General features: G+C 36.6%; 1 protein-coding gene across 6 annotated transcripts in view; it reads right to left on the bottom strand.

Moving 5' to 3' along the window:
- The window catches only part of LOC111252278 (sorting nexin-13-like), a 47,873-nt gene extending 34,696 nt beyond the window's left edge, over positions 1-13,177 (bottom strand). For 3 of the 6 annotated variants that reach the window (XM_086992193.1, XM_086992194.1, XM_086992197.1), the window contains exons 1-7: positions 13,088-13,177; positions 7,102-7,223; positions 6,716-6,862; positions 5,872-6,094; positions 2,896-2,970; positions 2,194-2,341; positions 376-593 (exon numbers count right to left, since the gene is read on the bottom strand). In XM_086992193.1, the coding sequence (XP_086848319.1) occupies positions 376-593; positions 2,194-2,341; positions 2,896-2,970; positions 5,872-6,094; positions 6,716-6,862; positions 7,102-7,223; positions 13,088-13,162 (1,008 nt within the window). In that variant the 5' untranslated portion in view covers positions 13,163-13,177. Of the gene's footprint in view, positions 1-375; positions 594-2,193; positions 2,342-2,895; positions 2,971-5,871; positions 6,095-6,715; positions 6,863-7,101; positions 7,224-9,907; positions 10,163-13,087 lie in introns of those variants that run through there. The other 3 variants (XM_086992195.1, XM_086992196.1, XM_086992198.1) reach the window with 3 other exon arrangements.
- Between the last annotated feature and the right edge of the window lie 5,688 nt (positions 13,178-18,865).

The raw sequence follows: 18,865 nt of genomic DNA, 5'->3' as shown, positions 1-18,865 counted from the left end.
AAACCCAGCAGCGTTAGAGTCGCATATCTCATGCTTAAGCATAGTCAAACAAGGCTTGATTATATCGACATCTGTTGTCACGAATCTTGGTATCAAAAATTCTATCATATTTCTATTAAGTTACCAAAAATTAAAAAAGATGGTTACTCATAAGAGTACATTTGTACAACAAGTTCATTCAGAAATGGAATTCGTTATTGTCAAAATATATGCAACTATATATTGAAATGTAGGAAAGGAAATTAATAATTAAAAGCATTTCCCAAAAATTTCGAAATGGATACTGGCACACCAACTGCAAATTTTCGAAAGTGAAGAGATCTTCAGAGGTCGACTATGTAGCAAATATCTATTCTCATACTTCACCCTACGTACATCCTTTTCATCGCCTTTGTAGATGCCCTTATTGCGTTGACGTACCATCCATACAATAGTCTGATTAATGTAATCGGGATCGGTGATCATATCTATTACTGGTAATAAGACGATGTTGGCTATTAGCTCACGAAGGAATGCACGAGTCACATGATTTTGGAAGTCAGCAGGGGGAAGCAGAAGGTACAGTAGCACTTCTGATACTTGTTGAAGGTACTCTGAAAAAGAGTAAACAAACGATCACCATCAAACAAGTAGCAACAGTCCTAACTAAAACATTTGTAAAATCTGTAGGTCATATAGTATCACGAATCAGATCAACCATCCGGCTTCCTTTGAAACCAAACAATCGTACTCGATTGCTAATCACTACAGATTCTACAGATTATTTTAAGCAAATGTTGCCTCCAACTCCAAGTCGCGCAAACCAGAAGTACAATGACTTACTGCAACATAAGGTGCTTTTGAACAGGTCGCCTCAAAAGCGGATATGAGACTTTCTAAAAGTCATTCTACGGTATAGCTGTTGGTAATCCTTCAAAAAAAATCACTAATGCCTTTGTCATTCAAAAAAGATTATATCAATATCTTATGCGGAAGAAATTACGCGGAATTTATTTGTCATGAATATCCGTATATGATTATCAATGTTAGTGTGACTTGTTATATATACTAATTCTAGCTTCATAACAATTCTTTTACTTTCAAGCTTGCATGCTCCTGACATAATTTTTTACCTCATACATATATAGGTATATGATGCTCGTACATATATGAGTGCTTTCAGTGAAATTCAATTTAACGAAAACAAATATAATTTTCATGAGTTCTTTTGGTTTATGTACGAAACACAATCCTAGGTAAATAGCTTCAAACTTTACGAGCATGAAGGAAACCAATATTTAAAAGTTTAAAATCCGCCTATTCACGAAATTGGTGTCAAGCAGAATAGCTGTCGCGACCCGTATGACCAGAAGCGTACCCTACTAAAACCAAACAGTATCATTCGTATGCGAAGCAGCCAGTTAAGGCCACACGAAGCTCTCCAGCATACTTCAGCGACGGTCAGTCGATTAACGGCACCGGTTAATAGATACCGTTTTCTATGGTATAATGTCTTCTTCGCTGCAATTTGCTCTATGACCGATATAGGCTTACACTCTTCGAATACAGTGTTTGTAGCATAAAAATAGCTGCTATTGTATACAAAATGCTTCAATAATTATAGCCAATAAGTGTTTTTAAGGTAATACAATTTACGTATGTAGTGTCAATCGAATAAGGAAATGCGTCCCTGGTAGTGGACTAGCCGGCATGTTCAGATGAAGCCAGTAATACCGTTTACAGAAAGGGATCGACTACAAAGAAGGTGCTAACGACCTCAATGGAAAAAAACAAACACATGCTTGATACAGCATCAAGTAGAATTTCGATTTAATTTTCGGAAATGGGGGATGTACGATTTGTTAGTATCGATTTAAGCGGAAAATGGTTCATTAGAATGTATGTTTTCCTTTTTATAACTTCATAATTTGATAACCTAAACTTCAACGGCTTTGATAAACTGAACTTCAACGGCTTACTTCAAGCAGGCAAGTATCAAATGACACTGAAAAATTTCGAAATTTACCGAAGTGGTGCCTGGTCAGATGCTTTAATCATAAGGAAGCTTTACGTTTGAATTATTATTTTGAATTGAATTTTCTTTTCTTAATATGACCAATAGCTGTACTGTTTGGAATAAGTATAAAGTACAGTAACTAGCAAAAGGCAAAAACAAAAGATCCTCGATGATTTTGATTATTTCGCTGTACTCACGGATCTCTCGTTCTTTAGAAATGCAAACAAGGTCTCGACAAAGCTCACGTTCCATGGCCGTCTCCATTCTGAAGAAGGTATGCAGGAGATGATCAGCGTTAGCTCTTCCATTCGAATAGCTCGATTCCTGGTGCGGACGTCTCTGCACCTAAACACCAAGTTCCAATTGGCCAATTAGTTCGTAATTTATTCCTTTTCAAACATGACAAATGTTAGCCTACGAACGAATGTGCACTTCGGAAATAATAAGCAGAAATAAGAAAGAAAAAGAAATAAACATTTATTATAGTTTTTATTCAGTAGTGCCCCGACATAGTGTGAAAAGCTTAATAGAGCGGAGAAGCCTGAACGAACTTTGAAAAGTGAAAACTGAAATTGCAAAAGTGGTGCTTAGACAAGCATGCGATTATACCGAACATACTAGGTTGAGACATCGAATTTGGTGTTCGATTATTTAAATCACCGTAAAGTTAACCTAGCCGCAATTCACCTAATTTACGAGAAATCACGGAAAACGGGTGTACTTAATGTAGAATGTATAAATGCTGCTCAGACCATTTTTTTTTTCAAATATTCACGCTGCTGTAGGGGCAACCCGTGATCATCGATACTACGCAGATTAGTGCCAGTCACTATACATCCTTTCATATATAAGCTTTAACTTCAACTAAGGGTTTAAAAGTACAAAACATTATTATGAACCTTTGCCTGAGCCTGTCGGAATAACCGCAGATGGGATGCAAAGTCGTCTACCAGATTTACTGTCAAGTAATTTACCTGTAAAGTAAACAAGATATGTAGCTTCCACTGGTTATACAGCACTCAACAATTTTGCACGATTGGAAATAAAATTACGATATTTTTTTGTTACAAAAATGTTTATTATTGTTAGTATGTGCTTGTAAAAAGCTATTAGAATTAATATCTGATAAAAAATTAATACTTCTTTCATTTGTTTTCTCCGTCGGTTGTTACTGATATTAAATACAAAATAAACTAATTTACCTCATTAGCAAATTTGCAAGTATAAAGCCTCATCAATTTGCGTATACCTAACTAGAATAGACGTTAAGTGCCTGGCTGCTCCATCTTATGGGTAAGAGAGAATACCTTTTGGAGCCGAATCCAAATATTTCTGCGCAGTTCTAACAAAAAATCCTTGAGAGTCATGTTAGACAGGCAGACAAATCGCATTTCAAAAATAAATAAAAATAAATGAAGGTAAGAAAAAGACACTTTTTGTTAAGTTGTGCATTAGCGTACTTAACTTGCAAAAATTACTAAATAGACAATGATATTAAAATTAAAAAAAGGGAGATTCCTGCACAAAAATGCGTATTACATTCGGATTTGCGGTTTGCTAAACAAGACTTTTAAAAAGTTTTTAAGGGGATCACTTATATCTTTAGTTTGGCGTTTTAATGATTTAAATAATACTGCTCAGATAAGCTGTCGTAAAGTTGGCTCAGATCATCGTGGAGACCCGATTTTTTTGCAAAGTGTGGTCGCAAAGCTGCTTAATAGGTTAGTATTTTCAATAACTCTGAAGCTATGTATCTCTAATACTGGGGAAGTAAAGCAGAAAACGTTTTGAGAGCAACTACAACAATTCATACAAGCATGAGCTACTGAACAAGGAACCTTCCAATGCATATGATTAAGCTTGTGTATACAAACGTCCATACCAACAACATTTTTTTGAGACCAAAACCCCAGAACCATAAGAGGGTAAACTAAGGTATAAGTGAAGAAAGTAAACTAAAACATCAAATATGAGTGATGCGAAAATATTCGCCACACAGTCCTGTACAACCATAGTATGTCAAAAAGATTGATTCAGATTTGGAAGCTTGCAGTACCATTCAGTTAAGAATTCATTATCGTGGTCATCATTGTCATCACATTATCGTGGTCTTAAGTTTCAGGACTGTTTCATGAATAGCTTAGAACCTCTAGCCCTTATTTTTGCCTATTTGGATTGTGTTGCTGAAGTCTGACGCCAGCTACTACACTTATAATTCGTGTACATAGCATTAGTTTATCAGTATTGACTCTAAATTCAACCGAAAAATTTCGGCAAGCGGGCTGCTATTTCTAATACCCACTACATATTTTTTAATCGTTAACACGAGAATCTCATGGTCTAAGAAGTGAAAAGAACTTTGTGTCCAATAAAGAGTCCTGCTTTGTGTTAATTATTCTCCTTGTTGCCCAAAAAAAATTAAATAAGCAAGGGATGCTTTGTGATTGTGTCGGTACGTTACCATCTATAGCGAAAAGGCATACTTTAAACTGTTAAATAAACCTAAGTTAAAATATCCTTGGTGGAACGATAATGTAGTAGCCCATCACTTTACTAAAAACCGAAAATCTTGGCGGCTGCTGGTCCATATCATGGTAATTCGAGCTCTAAAATCAAGAGATAGCATTCCACTGCGTGCTTCTAATTGTTTAAGTAAAATATTTTTTAAGAAGGATGTACTGCCAGAGGTACTTGCATCAATAAAGTTACGCAATATTATTAACTCGTGTAAAAAATGTGTGGTAAATATTTTTACTGTCGTACGTTATACCTTTTAACTTCGCAGGGTATCACACCTAACTCTTTTCTCTCTCTAGCCCGCAGATTTTTTGCTACTTTCTGCAGTACTTGTAAGGCAGTCAAAAGTAGGTCATTCATCGGCGTTTGAACGACTGTAGAGAAATCCACAATGACAACCTTATCCCTTCAAATTATATTTGTAATTACTTTGTGGCTTAATCTTAAATACTTTTTAATCCCTTCTTGAAACCCATATATAAAACCCCTTTTAGGGCAAGATTTGAATAATATATGACCTGAACCATCTCTATAAACGCTTATGAGAAGGTTAAGTGCCTGTTAAATGTTATTTTAAAATAAAGGTCTGAAATAAAACCATTATGGTGATTGGGCAACATGTATAAGAATCCTGTGACCATCCTTAAAACAGGCGCCAATAAAGATTTCCATATAAGGCTTATTATTGATGAAAAGCTTCCATTAAGCAGGACTTCATAACTTCTCCACATGCTAAAGCTTCAATGGCTAACACTTTCATTTATGCGATTATATTCAACCAAATCTGAGCCAACAAGTATATGACACGACAATTTTAAACCTGATAAAATCACCGTATATTTGAAAAATTATTCGTTGAAAGACCCAAAAAAGTAGCTTGAATCTGTCCAGTTTGGACAAAGCGAAAGAGCAAGGTTGGGTCCTCATAGCGAATATTATTATTATTATTTCTGTCGTTTTAGAGTGTTTTAAATAACTGCAAGAGAAAAAAAATTGTGTAATATGCAAGCACAGTATCGCTTGTTGCTTGAGAAATGAAATCTGATTCACTAGAAGCGAGTAAAAGTTGTATTGTTTCCTTACATAACTGACAACTTCTTTTTGATTCCTGGAAAAAAATGTATCCTTTTCTCTATTCTTTAAATGATAAAAATAACTATTTTGAAAGAGTTAATTGTTTAGGTGTTAGTGACAATAGAATCTTCATACGTAATATTTCTGTAAAAATATGAAACAACTAGCACATTATTGAAAAGGTATGATCTACAACCTATCTCATCTGATATTATTAATTTCATTGATGTTGCAAAATATGATCTTTATTCGCCATTACTTTGATTATTGCAATCGAATCATACCCAATCAACTTCTTTAGCCTTGTTTGACAGGTTAACGACAACTTCATGAAAGAGGTCCTTAATGTGAGCCAAGAAAGATTCATCAGTAGACAGACGAGAATACCATGGGAGTACGTAGTCCCGAAAGAGGAGTTGCAGAACGTCAGACAACGATTCGTCTATGACGGAGTGTCCTGTCAGGTAACGCTCGCGACGCGGTTTGCGTGAAGGGGATAAAACAGACCTGAACGATAAAGATAGAACGATAATAGTAATATAAATAACAAAGGAAAGTTTATTTTAGCTAAATACTGCATGCATAAAAATACCAGAAAAATGTGAGAAGAATGAAACACTACTAGAATAAAACACACAAGGATAAATACTTAAGTCTCAGTATTCCTATTTATTTCCAGTACTAACTCCATTTTCTCCATTCTGATTTTTCATGTCTTCATGTCACGCCGATAGTTTGAGTTGTTAGTCTTTGATCGTTTCTTGATTGAGCGTCGTTTTATATTTTTTAAAAAAAAATATGGTGTTCTAGTAAAGCAATTTGCAAAAGACTGTAAAGATTAAAAATTAAAAAAGATAGTTCGCTTTATTTTTACAACTACGTACGGCATTCAACTTGCAAAAGCACTGGTTAAAAGATAATATATCTTTTATATAATCCTTTAGTAGCAAAATATTTAATGACAATCGCATACTTGACATTTCTAAAACAAATGGCACCGTTGTTGAGAGTACACGTAGGATATCGGGCTGTCTTTAAACAGCAAGGTAATATGCTAGCTCACATAATAAATAATTACTTATAATTTAGGATTGAGAGAGAAAACTATCTAAAAAACTAAATAATTACCTTGTGATATGTGGTATTCCTTGAAAGGGTATATTTGAGTCCGAGATAGTTACTTCAGTTTCCGCACCAGATCTAAGAGCGGCCGTCAAAGGATCGGATTCCGTTTTTCCTTCTACAATTTCTATCATATAACTAAAAGAAGTCAGACTGGAAGAAAACAAATTTTTCACAAACAAAAAACAAAAGACCAGTTTTCTAATATATCATGACAACACACATGGGCAATCCAAAATGTTTATCATAACATACCCAGTTCATTGATATGTGATTACTTATACTATTTAGATCTATTTAATGCAACTTATGTTAAACGGAATATGAGTAAATTAGCTAGAGCTATCCATCTGTCGCACGTTTGTGTGAAATACGCGTAGTGGACAACTTACCCAGCAATCAAGCTAAGGGCCGCAAGGGGCAACAGTAGTGTTAGGAAGTAAGAGCCATGACAGAGCCAAAGCACAGCAACCGAGCCTGCCAGCCAGGAAACAACTGCCGTCTCGACACTCATCTGATTTATTTAAGAAACAACAGCAAAAGATAAAATATAACCAAAAGTATGCAAGAAAAAACATGGTTATAACAGACGGAACCAATAACTGATACACATGAAAGCGCGTAGATTCATAGCAGCGGAAAATGGAAAAAACGCGCTTATGTTAACAGTCAGATACGCAGCTGTATTAATAGTATTGAATACCAATAAGATAAAGAAAAATATGAAATTTAGCATTTAAACAGGAGTTTCGCCATGCAATATGTTTAAACGTATATCATAATTTATAAAGCAGAAAATTAAGGTAACAAGTTTCTTGGCCAGAACAAGCCTGAGACTTATGAGCGAAAAATGAGAGAATCAAGTCTCAGAAATATTAAATTCCAAGCAATCTGCGTAAGAATGAATGCTGATGTTAGAGGTGCGTGAAGTATCTGTGGAAATGATTCAAATGAAAGGCATAATCTGAGTCGATATTATGTGAATATTGTGACAAAACGAATAATAGTACTAAAAATTTCGTACATGAAGGAGTTTTGTGCCATGACTCAAGTAGCATCACTACCTGGCTCTAAAATAAAAATGAAAGTAAACAAAATGCGGGAAAGTAAACGCAACGAAGTCCAGGTTAACATTATGGAGAAATAAAAATCGTTTTCATCGCTCGAGTAAGCTTTTAGCGGAAATATTGGAGTAAAAATATGCCTACTGTAAAAAAACGAAATTAAACAATCATATGTACTGTAAACAAATAGTTCAGACAACGATAATTCTAGTTATCATGGTGGCGTAAATAATATTTTGTTTATACAATGATTCTCATTCGTTCTTCAGTGATTGTATCAGTGATTATAAACAACAATGACAATGATTTACTGCAATAGAAATACGCCAGAAAACTTAATTACTGATTTTTCCCAACTTCAAACGTATGAACACACACTCTATTACAAATATTATTAACCTTGTTACATTAAGCTTTTAAAAGTTGTGTACGTTCCTGGATATACAAAAAGACTTAGAGTCATTTGGAAACAATAAAATTATGTAGAATTTCATACGAAATTCCGAAACTTTCATTATACAGCACCGAATTATCGTATTGCAAATCCTGTTCGCTAAATAAACAACGTTGGCGGTATGGCTAGTAAAGTCGAAATTTGAACTCGAAAAAAGTTCACAGAAAATGTCGATTGTACAAATTGTTTATCAATTAGGCGTGAAAAAACCATTCGAGGTAACGACTGTGTACAATAAATCATCACCAATATTTCTAAGCTCACTACGATAATAATAGTTATAATAATAATAAGACAGACTTCTGGTACGGAATTTAATTATTGTCGATGTTTGCACTACAGGTTATACACCAGATCAAATTTGATTCACTTTTGCTGTTAATACTACCGGCATACTACTTGCCGGTTACATAGTGTGGCTATGACAGAAATGAGTCATACAGTCCGGCAGCTGAAATGCACAGCTAATTGAAATCTGTTTTGAAAATTCAGGCATACAGGCAAGGTCGCGCTTCCGTTAAATGAAGTTCTGTGAAATAAGCCCTGAGCCACGATAAACATCTTTTAAGACGATGCGTTGCTTACATAATGTAATGCAAACATGATTAATAGTTGTCATATAAAAGAAGACTGGGTGATTAAATAGGAATAATTATATTAAAAAAATATTATATATTATGATCAGTCGAGGACCACTTTTTAAAAGGAAACTGACATAGGTATCTACTTAGGTTTTGTAAAATAATCGATTAGTTTGCTTTTATTTGACATGAACAATATTACTGAATATAACTATATCTATCATGAAACGCAAAAATATTGCATTTGATTAAACCTAAATATACAAAGATTTTGTACAATATCAACAACTGATACAAACTATTACCATCTTAGCTAGTAATATTAGGAATAAAGCTCCTGTTATTGATCTTAATTATTGGTTGTCAAGCGAAAGTCATACGAAAGATTTTTTCTGAATAGTTATAAGCGTAGTTTAACCGCATAAAGGGAGATGAAGGTCAACCCATCTCACTACTATAGTGCTAGAGGAAAAATGCTTCACGAGATCTAACATTACTAAAGATTTAAATTGGTGGTTGGCATATTTAGGCTGCGGACGTCAACACTATGATTGTTCCATAACGCATATCGCGGATGCAAAATGCATTTCGTCCGATATTTTTATGACAAAGGGCCAATAAGATCGACCAAGCAAACACTTGATAAATTGATTGTGAGTATTGTTATTATTATAAGATATTGATAAAAATAATGTACCCTTCCGTAGCTTCTTCTAAATTAATAAAAATAATGTACTCTTCCGTAGCTTCTTTCAAAAATCTGAATGTATAGCAAGGGAAGCATGAGGAACTTTTGACACCTTAAAGATTTTCTAAGCTTTTTCCTCATAATAGGTAACTTGCCAATTAATTTAAAAGCATGTACACGTAGTATAGATACGTCGTTTCTCACAAATGGTCCCAATGGAGACTTTTTGGGAAGTTACTTTGTTTTTAACTTCAAACGGTAAATGGCTAACCATAACAAAAACCCTTCTATATCCCACACAATGCATTTCGTGGGGCTTCATATCATCGCCATTTTGTGTATACCAACTAGGCAAAGTTCCTTTCAATCACTTATGTCAGAAAAATTAATCAGCATACTATGCTTCCTCACCATTGATTGCGACGGTTCCTTCCTGCTTTATCAGACTTCAGTGTATCCACAAATCATCGTAGCAAGAGCTACGAGAGGTGGAAAGGTGGACATTCAGATATATCTCTTGCATATTTTGATAGGCAGTCATCGATACACTACAATCAATCACAAGTATTCTCACCAGCGAATGGTAATAGTAGCAATAGAGGCACTCACAGTAATATCATTTGGGGATATACATTCCTATTGGAGGAGGCAGCCATATTTGTTTTCTTTGACGCCACTGTTTTGGCAGGTTAAAGGCTGTCCTGTGGCATTTCGGGCGATTGGAGCACGCACACCCAATATATATAGAAACGGCTTAGTCGTACAATAAATTGACAGGATAGTCGGGAAGTAACGTTTTCGATTAGTTTTGAACATAATAGCTGCTGAAAGATATTACTCTTAGTCGTTTTGTGGGTTTTATTATTTATTAAAAAATGTACTATCTACAAATGCTTTCTGTAATTGTTAAACCTGTTAAATTGATCAGCTGAATTATATATCGGTTCTCTCCTCCAGGACGAAAGGACTTCTGATAGGTTTATAAGACACACACGATTTGACCACACATGTGACACATTGCTACGATGCTTGTAATTATGTTTATTAATATCGGAATTAATGACAACGTTATTAATTATAATCGGTTATAGGGGATTGCAAAAACAGCTCGCAAGGCTACATTAGGAATTCTGAAATATTAAAACAAACCACATACATCTTCTTCTTTTTTTTTTTTACAAAAACTTCACATGATGTCCGAAATAAGTGTCTGAAATTATTCCCAAAGGTCCCGAAAATCTTGATTTGAGGTAAATTCCGACAGAAAAACCTTCGTGACGTTGCATCAAAGAAGCTAAAATTGAGCAATGCCTAATGGACGACCTTGAATAAATTTTTTAAGAAGGTCTATACAATTTTTGTTTATTATCCCGCTTTTGTAATTTATCACTCATCGCTATATTTTGCTTAAAAGTGCTGTACGTTACGGCACCTAGAAAGACTTTTTTTGGATTGCGTGAAACAATAGCGTGGTTCTGAACTTGGCTCATGGCGTATGCACTCGCACGCTTCAGAGGATACTAACAATACGATTCGTCTCAGTTTGCATGTTGGTTACACGTTTATATGAATTCATGATGACGACGAATAGTTGAGGTGTGATCACAGCAATTTTAAAAAATAGCTCCAATTTGACTTTTTCAACACGCTTTTTAGATACTAAGGTTGTTCTTGTTTGTGCTCATTACGAAAGACAATACCGTGCGCTCGTTTTTAAAATCCTCTATTTTGACGGAATACCTGTGGTTAAGCACTTCGAGCTTAATGGAGCTGAAAAAAATTGTTTATACTTCATGTAGCAATGATCTCTGTAATAGGTGATTATTCAACCTGTATGAACTTTTGTTGCTGCCTTTGAACATTTTGACGTTAATTAATATTAGGTATAGGCGATCGTACGCGAGTGCGCAATTTTCAATAATTGCGGAGCGTGAATTCTCGCGAATGTAATGATTCTCAGTGTGTCAGTTGGCTGACGTTGGCGTAGCGACTAGTCAGCCAGCTAATAGAGCTGATCAAAACTTTTTTTTATTTTTTATATATAACTTTATAGCATTTATCTAGCTACATAAAGTCAACGGAGGATAATATTCGTACTCGCTATTGACGACGTTGGCGATGAAATATGATATTTCATCCACAGGTGCCAATGTTACGAAGCGTAAAATGAATTATATAGTGACAATCTGTCATTACTGTCACTAAAACGCTAAGGGCGGTACATACGCGATTATTAGTAAACTGCAAAAATCAATTGGTTACCTTCCATTCTGAAATGATTCTATTATTGTTTCTTCTTCATATGAAAGATAGCATAGGCTGGAGTGATTCTGTAAAACAGACGCAAATTCTACCCATCCTCCATCAACAGCTTAGTAGTAGTACTCTAAAACTTTTCTTTATAATTTTTTTAATTTAAATAATTTAAGTTAATGGTAAATCTGTCGGTCTTTTTATAAATCAAATTATGTAGATGGGACTTGATAGGCAATGCCAGAACGACAACACCACCAAGTCATCGTTCCAAAACAGTCGCTTTTTGGAGTATTCTGCATATTTAGTGATGACATGTTTATACTTGCAATTTATTGAAGCTCGATAAAGCCTTTTTTACAGCAAAAACGTCCGACACGCTAGGCGTGATCATAAATCCTAGCTCATCCATCAGCTGCTCGTGCCTGGTGAAACCTATACATTGTATGCAAATGTTCCTTAGGTAGTACATACATGTAACTAAAAGCAGATTTACCATGCGCTTTGAAAGCTGAAGGTCACTATCGTCTATGCGGTGTATGTAAACACATCCCTCGGCACGCCCGATTAAACGACGCGCTGCACATGGTAGCCAGCTTTTTCATTTACTTCAGCTTACACACAGTCACGTTTGGTTTAGATATTTTGACATATTAGACATTCGTTTTTAACATCGAGTTTTGCAAATTGGGCAAAGCACATCACAGCGCAAGTAATTATCCCTTTTTTTTTGCACTCAGTGGTTTACTCGTGGTGGGATTTGTGCGTTATTCACAGATTAGATTACAACAGTAAAAAAAAAGTATAACGGAAATGCACGATAGGGCTATATGTGATGCGTGGAACCAGCACACGTAAACTTATATTTCTTGGTTGATTTCTTAGTTGAGCTCATTTGTACCTTAGACTTTTCCAGCGGCAGTGCATTTAATTATATTTTCTGTTAGTTTGATGATACTTCACTAGTTATGTCTTGAAGATATTCATCTTCAAGACATAACTAGCGATTTCGTTTTTTTACCACCTTCCCTGAACGGCATGCGTGATTATAAATGCGGATTATCCTCCAATCAAGCACGAAGCAGGTCAGTTAACCTGGTTACGGGTAAAGTTATACCTAGTCGCCTAAAAACAATTTTATTTAAATATAATAACACTCCTGTAATACGTATGAAAGTTTATAAATATAGCAAGGTGAATAAAGAGTTTGCACGACCTCGACCTTGGAGTTATTCCCTTCTGTAACTGCGCCACTGAATTATCTGCCGATTGCTCAGATCTCACCTCTACTTTCTGGCACAAATGAGTAACTTTTTCGCAAGGAGATACGATACATGCCTTCTCACACACAGCGTAGTTATCCCAATTGCCAATTCGCCTTTCGAATATTGAACAGATTGTCACAATTAACATATAATAAATGCCACACAAATATCATACCCACACGCGACTGAACGCCGGTCATATAATGGAACAGCGGCGAACAAAGTGCTACCGCTTTTCTGTTCTAAAAAGTCATTAACCCGTCCTATGAAGCAGTGTATAAAATATCGGGCAGCTTGTCAAACGCAATCACTATGCCGTTAAAACATATGCATAAGATATCAAAGGTAAAATATACGGTAAAGGAGCGACAACAGAGTGTTCGGAACAGGTTCGGACAAACATATGTCAGTTGTTTACAGTATTTAAGCGCAAATTTTCCGATCAAAGTTCTCGCGCGTGCCAAGATGGAGTTTCCTTACAGACGCGTCCATTCGTTATAGCTGTCATTCGCTTCAATCCAGAGTCATTTTTAAAAGCTTTTTCTATAACTTTGAGAATAATGCGATATGGGCAAGACTCATTGAGGTGTGGCCTAAGTAAAGCATACATAAAATACCCGAAAATTTGGCTTTTCGTGCCATTTTTGAAACTGAGGGTCTTCCAATCTAGTAATTATTATGGATCTTTTTCTTCGCCCTTAGCATCCTTTAAGATGTCATTTGCATAACCACGTAAGTGGTAGCTCGATGACTCGTAAAAACCTAACAGGAAACGAAAAAAGGAACACTAATGCAATGCTTTTCTTTCAAATAATACTACTGAAAAGCTTAAATAATCGATATGGGCAACCTATGACTAGATCCCCCATGCGTGCTGCACTGTGCCGATACTTTTCCGGGATTATTATTTGATGTACGAGACGCATTATATTCTTCTCAAGCCTGAAAATAAATAACAGAGATGATACATATATGATATGGAACGACTTGCAGTCAGGCTTCTGACTTACGATGTCAACCCGGTACTTAGGAATTATAGCGAATCAAGCCTCCATAAGAGGTTTCCAGATCCACAAAAAGACTGAAATGGTAACAAAAGTACTAAGTACCCTACCCGTAATTCTGTAGAAGAAAAAGGAGCTATACAAGCTTTTAGCAACAATGGCCTGTTGACGCGTGGAAGCCTATCACGATAAAGAGGAAACGAAACAGTCGAACTTTAGAAAATTCAGAAGCTTCTTGTAATAAAGGTGGTGAATCAGACAATGTCAGAAATATACCGTAATCGTTTTGGCACGGCTGACACCGTGCCCAAGACTCGTCAAGGAAAAAACCATGTGGAAGAACCGGTAATTTAATTCTTGATTTAATAGTGCTTTGTATCTCCAATGGCTATTACTTGCCACGAATTCTCACAAAACTTTTCTGAAATGCCTGCACACGATAAGTAACCGTTTTGTGTGTGACACATGACACATGTGAGCATAGTTCGTGATATGACAGATCTTCCACTATTGGCTAGCCCTTGAGGTTCCTTGCACAGGAGACGACGATCCCAGAATGATGTATGAAACAGTGACAACTATTCGCCGGTGTAATTGAGAACAACTTTTTTTATAAACGTAAGCAACAGATCTGCTAGAAAAGATCATGGAGATAAATCGATCTTGAAGCGAAAAGGACGGCTATGAAAGCTCCAATTTAGGTGGTGAGTGAATTAAGTAACGGATGAAGTTTTAGCAAAAGATTAAGCTAATAAAACTCGGACAATCCGTAGGCTTGCGAAATCTATGTATGTCACTTTCAGACTGCTTTGGCTCAGAATGCGTAAACGTGTAAACATTTTATTAACTTAGAGGAGAGATGGTAACTACTCCGTAAACCAATTTAGCTTAAGTGAATCCTCAGTCCGAAGCATTAGTTTTAGGTTACTGATAAGAACGATGGGAAAAAAACTACAGACTAGCACCTAGACATAAATACAGTATTTGTACGACAACAAAAGTTAAATATGCATGACTGCATCCTGAACGACAACTACAATGGTCAGAACATGACATAACGATAAATTTACTTGCTATGTTTACGAAATGTGAATGTGATTGAAAATTTCGGTTTGTGTTCGCGAGGTGATCTTTTTACAGAGTATCGGCACATATGGTATTCAGTATTATGCATTTAGGGATTCCTGAATACAGAGCTGTTGCTCGGTGGAGCGGTAGTATAAATTTAATATCCTCGGCGCTGCTAGCAAGAGAAATTGAATAGCTTATGAGGAACGTTCTATTTCACTATGAGTTCTAAAATTTTATTGAAGTACGAAACTTATTCATAAATCGGAAAATGTTACAGTGCTCTCATAGTTATGTTATATAAAATATTAGCGTATACATAATTCGTATAATATTGATACCTTAAAGAAAAAGTACATTTCTATTTTCAACAAACACGGCATATTCTGCAAAATGTTCCAGAAAATGATATTGTTTTACAAAATCATTAGACATACGTTGTTTTAGAAACAAATGTTAAGGGCGTTGTATCAATAAATGGACCTCAAAATAATCGCCCAAAAATAATTATAGTTTTGTAACAAAATGTTATTAATTTTTGTTGAAAATGCATGGTAGAGTAGATTTGATGATTCACAAATCCACACCAAGACCGTGATAGAAATTTCAGTGAAGAGGATAACAATGTTTTCCGACTTTTTTTCAAGCCTGCTTAACTGCGATGAACCTTCGGTTAACCACAAAGACCCAGCACCTCACCTTTATAGCTGTAAGATTTTCAACAATGCCTATCGCGGGAATTATAAGGAACAGCCAAATATTTACAGTAACTAGCGTGGGAATCAGAGATAGGTTGAAAAATATCGTTACTTGGAAAACCCGTTTATCTTAGCTTGCGCGATAGTAGCACAGTTTTCTTTTCGGAATCTGAGAAGCAGCTTTGTTTATAATATCAAATCTAGCGAAACGCAACAAATATATGCACTGATTCGATAACCCACTGCAACGGTAAAAAAATCAACAGGAACAAATGCGTATTGTAGGTGGTGGTGAACGTCACACCGACATTTCCACAAAAATAGCCGTGTTGTTCTAATGGTAACCTATACTGTTAGGGGATACGCAAACTTATTTAATTCCGCATACCATCTGAAGCAAAATTGCCTTGGAGTTTGTTGTTACCAGCTAATTCAATTAATTTATAAGTAATATACGTATTCAATTTGTAATTATGTCAGCAATTACGTAGTAACGTCTAATTTAAGTTGTCTCGCATCACATTTGATTTTCTTCTGAATCCTCTGGCGCCTAACACTTGAGTTACTGCTTCCAGAGCTGCTGGAAATTACGATACATGGCGTACGAATCAGGCGCGCGTAAACTTCTTGTAACCGAAATTTCAAAATATTACCCACATAATATTAAAGTTAAAGCTGTACTGTTTAATCTGCGCTTCTCAAAGTATACAAACATTGTTTTTGCAACCTTGAGCAAACCACTTTTTTTTTTGAAGATCAAAGCCAGTTTTTCAGTTGTGCTACTGCTGATGTTTCGCTTAATAATACTGACGACCGACTACAACAATCGTTGCAAGATCTGTGAGCTTAAATCCGAAGATTTACAGATCTCGCAGTTACTGTAAGATCTTCGGCGATCTTGTATCACACAAAAGACAATAGTTCGTGGTGAATGCCACGTAGTTACGAGATACCCAGCACGCAGTATGCTCTAAATTAGTAGTGAAGTTCATGTAGTTACATTTGTGCTGAGATCGCTAATCATTCCTATCCAGTTCTTGTCATGTAGATGATTCGTGATCATTACAAAAAGCACTATCTCACAACGCAGGTAAGACGCAGATCTATGGGGTCGTGCATGAAGTCCAATCAATGTTTCGCGACCAAAATCTCTAACTGGCTCTAATTGAAAAAAAACTTCACTATTAGTATAGTTTTGCGATTGACAGCGATATACGTTGTTATTCACTCTAAAAAATAAGCCAGCAACAATTTAACACTAGATCAACTAGTTTTACTCTATGGGCAAAACCATTTTCTCTGTTGAAATCTAGCTGGAACCATAAAAAACACTAAGTGAACAAGTCAAGGCTATTACCAGAGAATTAAACCCAGAACTATTAGGTCGAAATATTGTCGGCCGATACCCATCGAGAGTGTACGGTCCGAGGAAGCAATCGTCTTCCTTTACGTGTTCGATCGAAAGATGTGGTGGTGAGACCTATCCGGTCAATTATTTGTTTCATAGCAACTTCAACTGACAGAACGAGAGCAATAATCGCTATGATACTTAAGTTAGAAGTACAGACATTTAAAGTACAGCAGGCTGTCCGTATAACAACGTTCACTAGTTAAGAAAAATGCAATAAACACTAACTAAAATAAGATCACTACAGAGGCCAGCCGAAGTGTAAGCATAGTAGGCACCTTTTCGAAGGATATAAGTATAAACAGCATCATATAATCTTCCACTGGATGTATCGCTTATTGCCACTCAATAGTACTGTACCACCTCTAGGGGATATGGTCTCTGAGCGGTTCGTTGCGACATTCGTAGGGCGTATTTCAACTTCATGGCCTAAGCGTCGATTATCCATGTGCTCTAGATATTTCTGAATGCAGGCAGAATTTCATCTTTAACCGGACAAACATCTCATCAGCAACCCACTCAGCAACGGACATTTCGCGTCCACATTGGTCGATCGGATTTGCAGCCGGAACTTGGGATACCACCAGACAGCTGTGACATCTCTCACCAATAGGCCCTAGCGCATCCAGCTGTGTCAGTGAAGCGTGCAAGCTTTACTGATTATTATTATTATATAATTATACGAACCAGTGTCACTAACAGCGCGAATCGGTGGAGTTTCTTGCAGGCGCAATTCCGTTCACTGCGTCTAACAAACTGGGGGCAAACTATTACTTACGAGTTCAACCTGGGCATGTACGCTGACACTGCTCTCAGCGCAAAGTCGCAGGCATTTAGTGGACGTGTTAGACAACACCGCTCGGCAAGCGATGACAGGTACTGTATTTTAATACGTTTCTTAAACGAAACCGTTGCAGAGTGAATATGGGCGCGATCAAAATTAGTGTTGGCGGTTAAGCGATGACGGTTACGTGGCAGAAAGCATTAAAATAATGGGCCGTGGTGGATGACAAAATATGACGATGGCTGCAACGATTTAAGTTGAGGTTGCTGACGAAAGGGCAGTAAAGTCAATAACGATGGCGGCTGTCCGGAAAAGATTTTTGCCATTAGCGCTTTGGAGACGCAGTACTCGTTAACTAAACATTGAAGCATGACCTCGATATGCTTCACAGGAACTTCACATCTGAGGTCAGTTATTACAAGCTAATCGCAGCCAACATCCTTTCAAATCCAAAGAGATTGCCGTTGGGATCAAGGGACCAGGTAGCAGGCTGCTACGGCCTATTCAGGAAAGGCAGGTTACGTTTGGAGAACACTGATGACCGCCGTTGCAAGTGACTGCCCTACATTTGTAGGCTAGCCGTTATATAATTTCGTGAACACAATCGACTTCTCCCCGAGTGAGCCGCAGTAGTCCGTCTATGATCTACCTGAACTGAGTACGCAATGTCAAGCCCAATGCTGTATAGCATCACCGTTGAACTAGATTCCAATCGGCAGCTGGTTTTCCGAAATATTACGCTTCTTTGACTTCAACATGGTTTTAAATTGGTTCGCAGAATCCGATTTTTATTGCCGTGGTGACGACCGAATCGTCATGCCAACGGCAAATTAGGGAACCAGAACGTGCGCGAGTGTGAATGAGTCTGCCTTAAAAGCAGTGGGGTCCG

Source organism: Varroa destructor, unplaced genomic scaffold, assembly GCF_002443255.2.
Source record: "Varroa destructor unplaced genomic scaffold, Vdes_3.0 BEIS01000006.1, whole genome shotgun sequence".
NCBI classification, from domain to species: domain Eukaryota; kingdom Metazoa; phylum Arthropoda; class Arachnida; order Mesostigmata; family Varroidae; genus Varroa; species Varroa destructor.
Note: the sequence above shows the minus strand (reverse complement) of the source record. Positions and strands in the feature narration are given on the sequence as shown.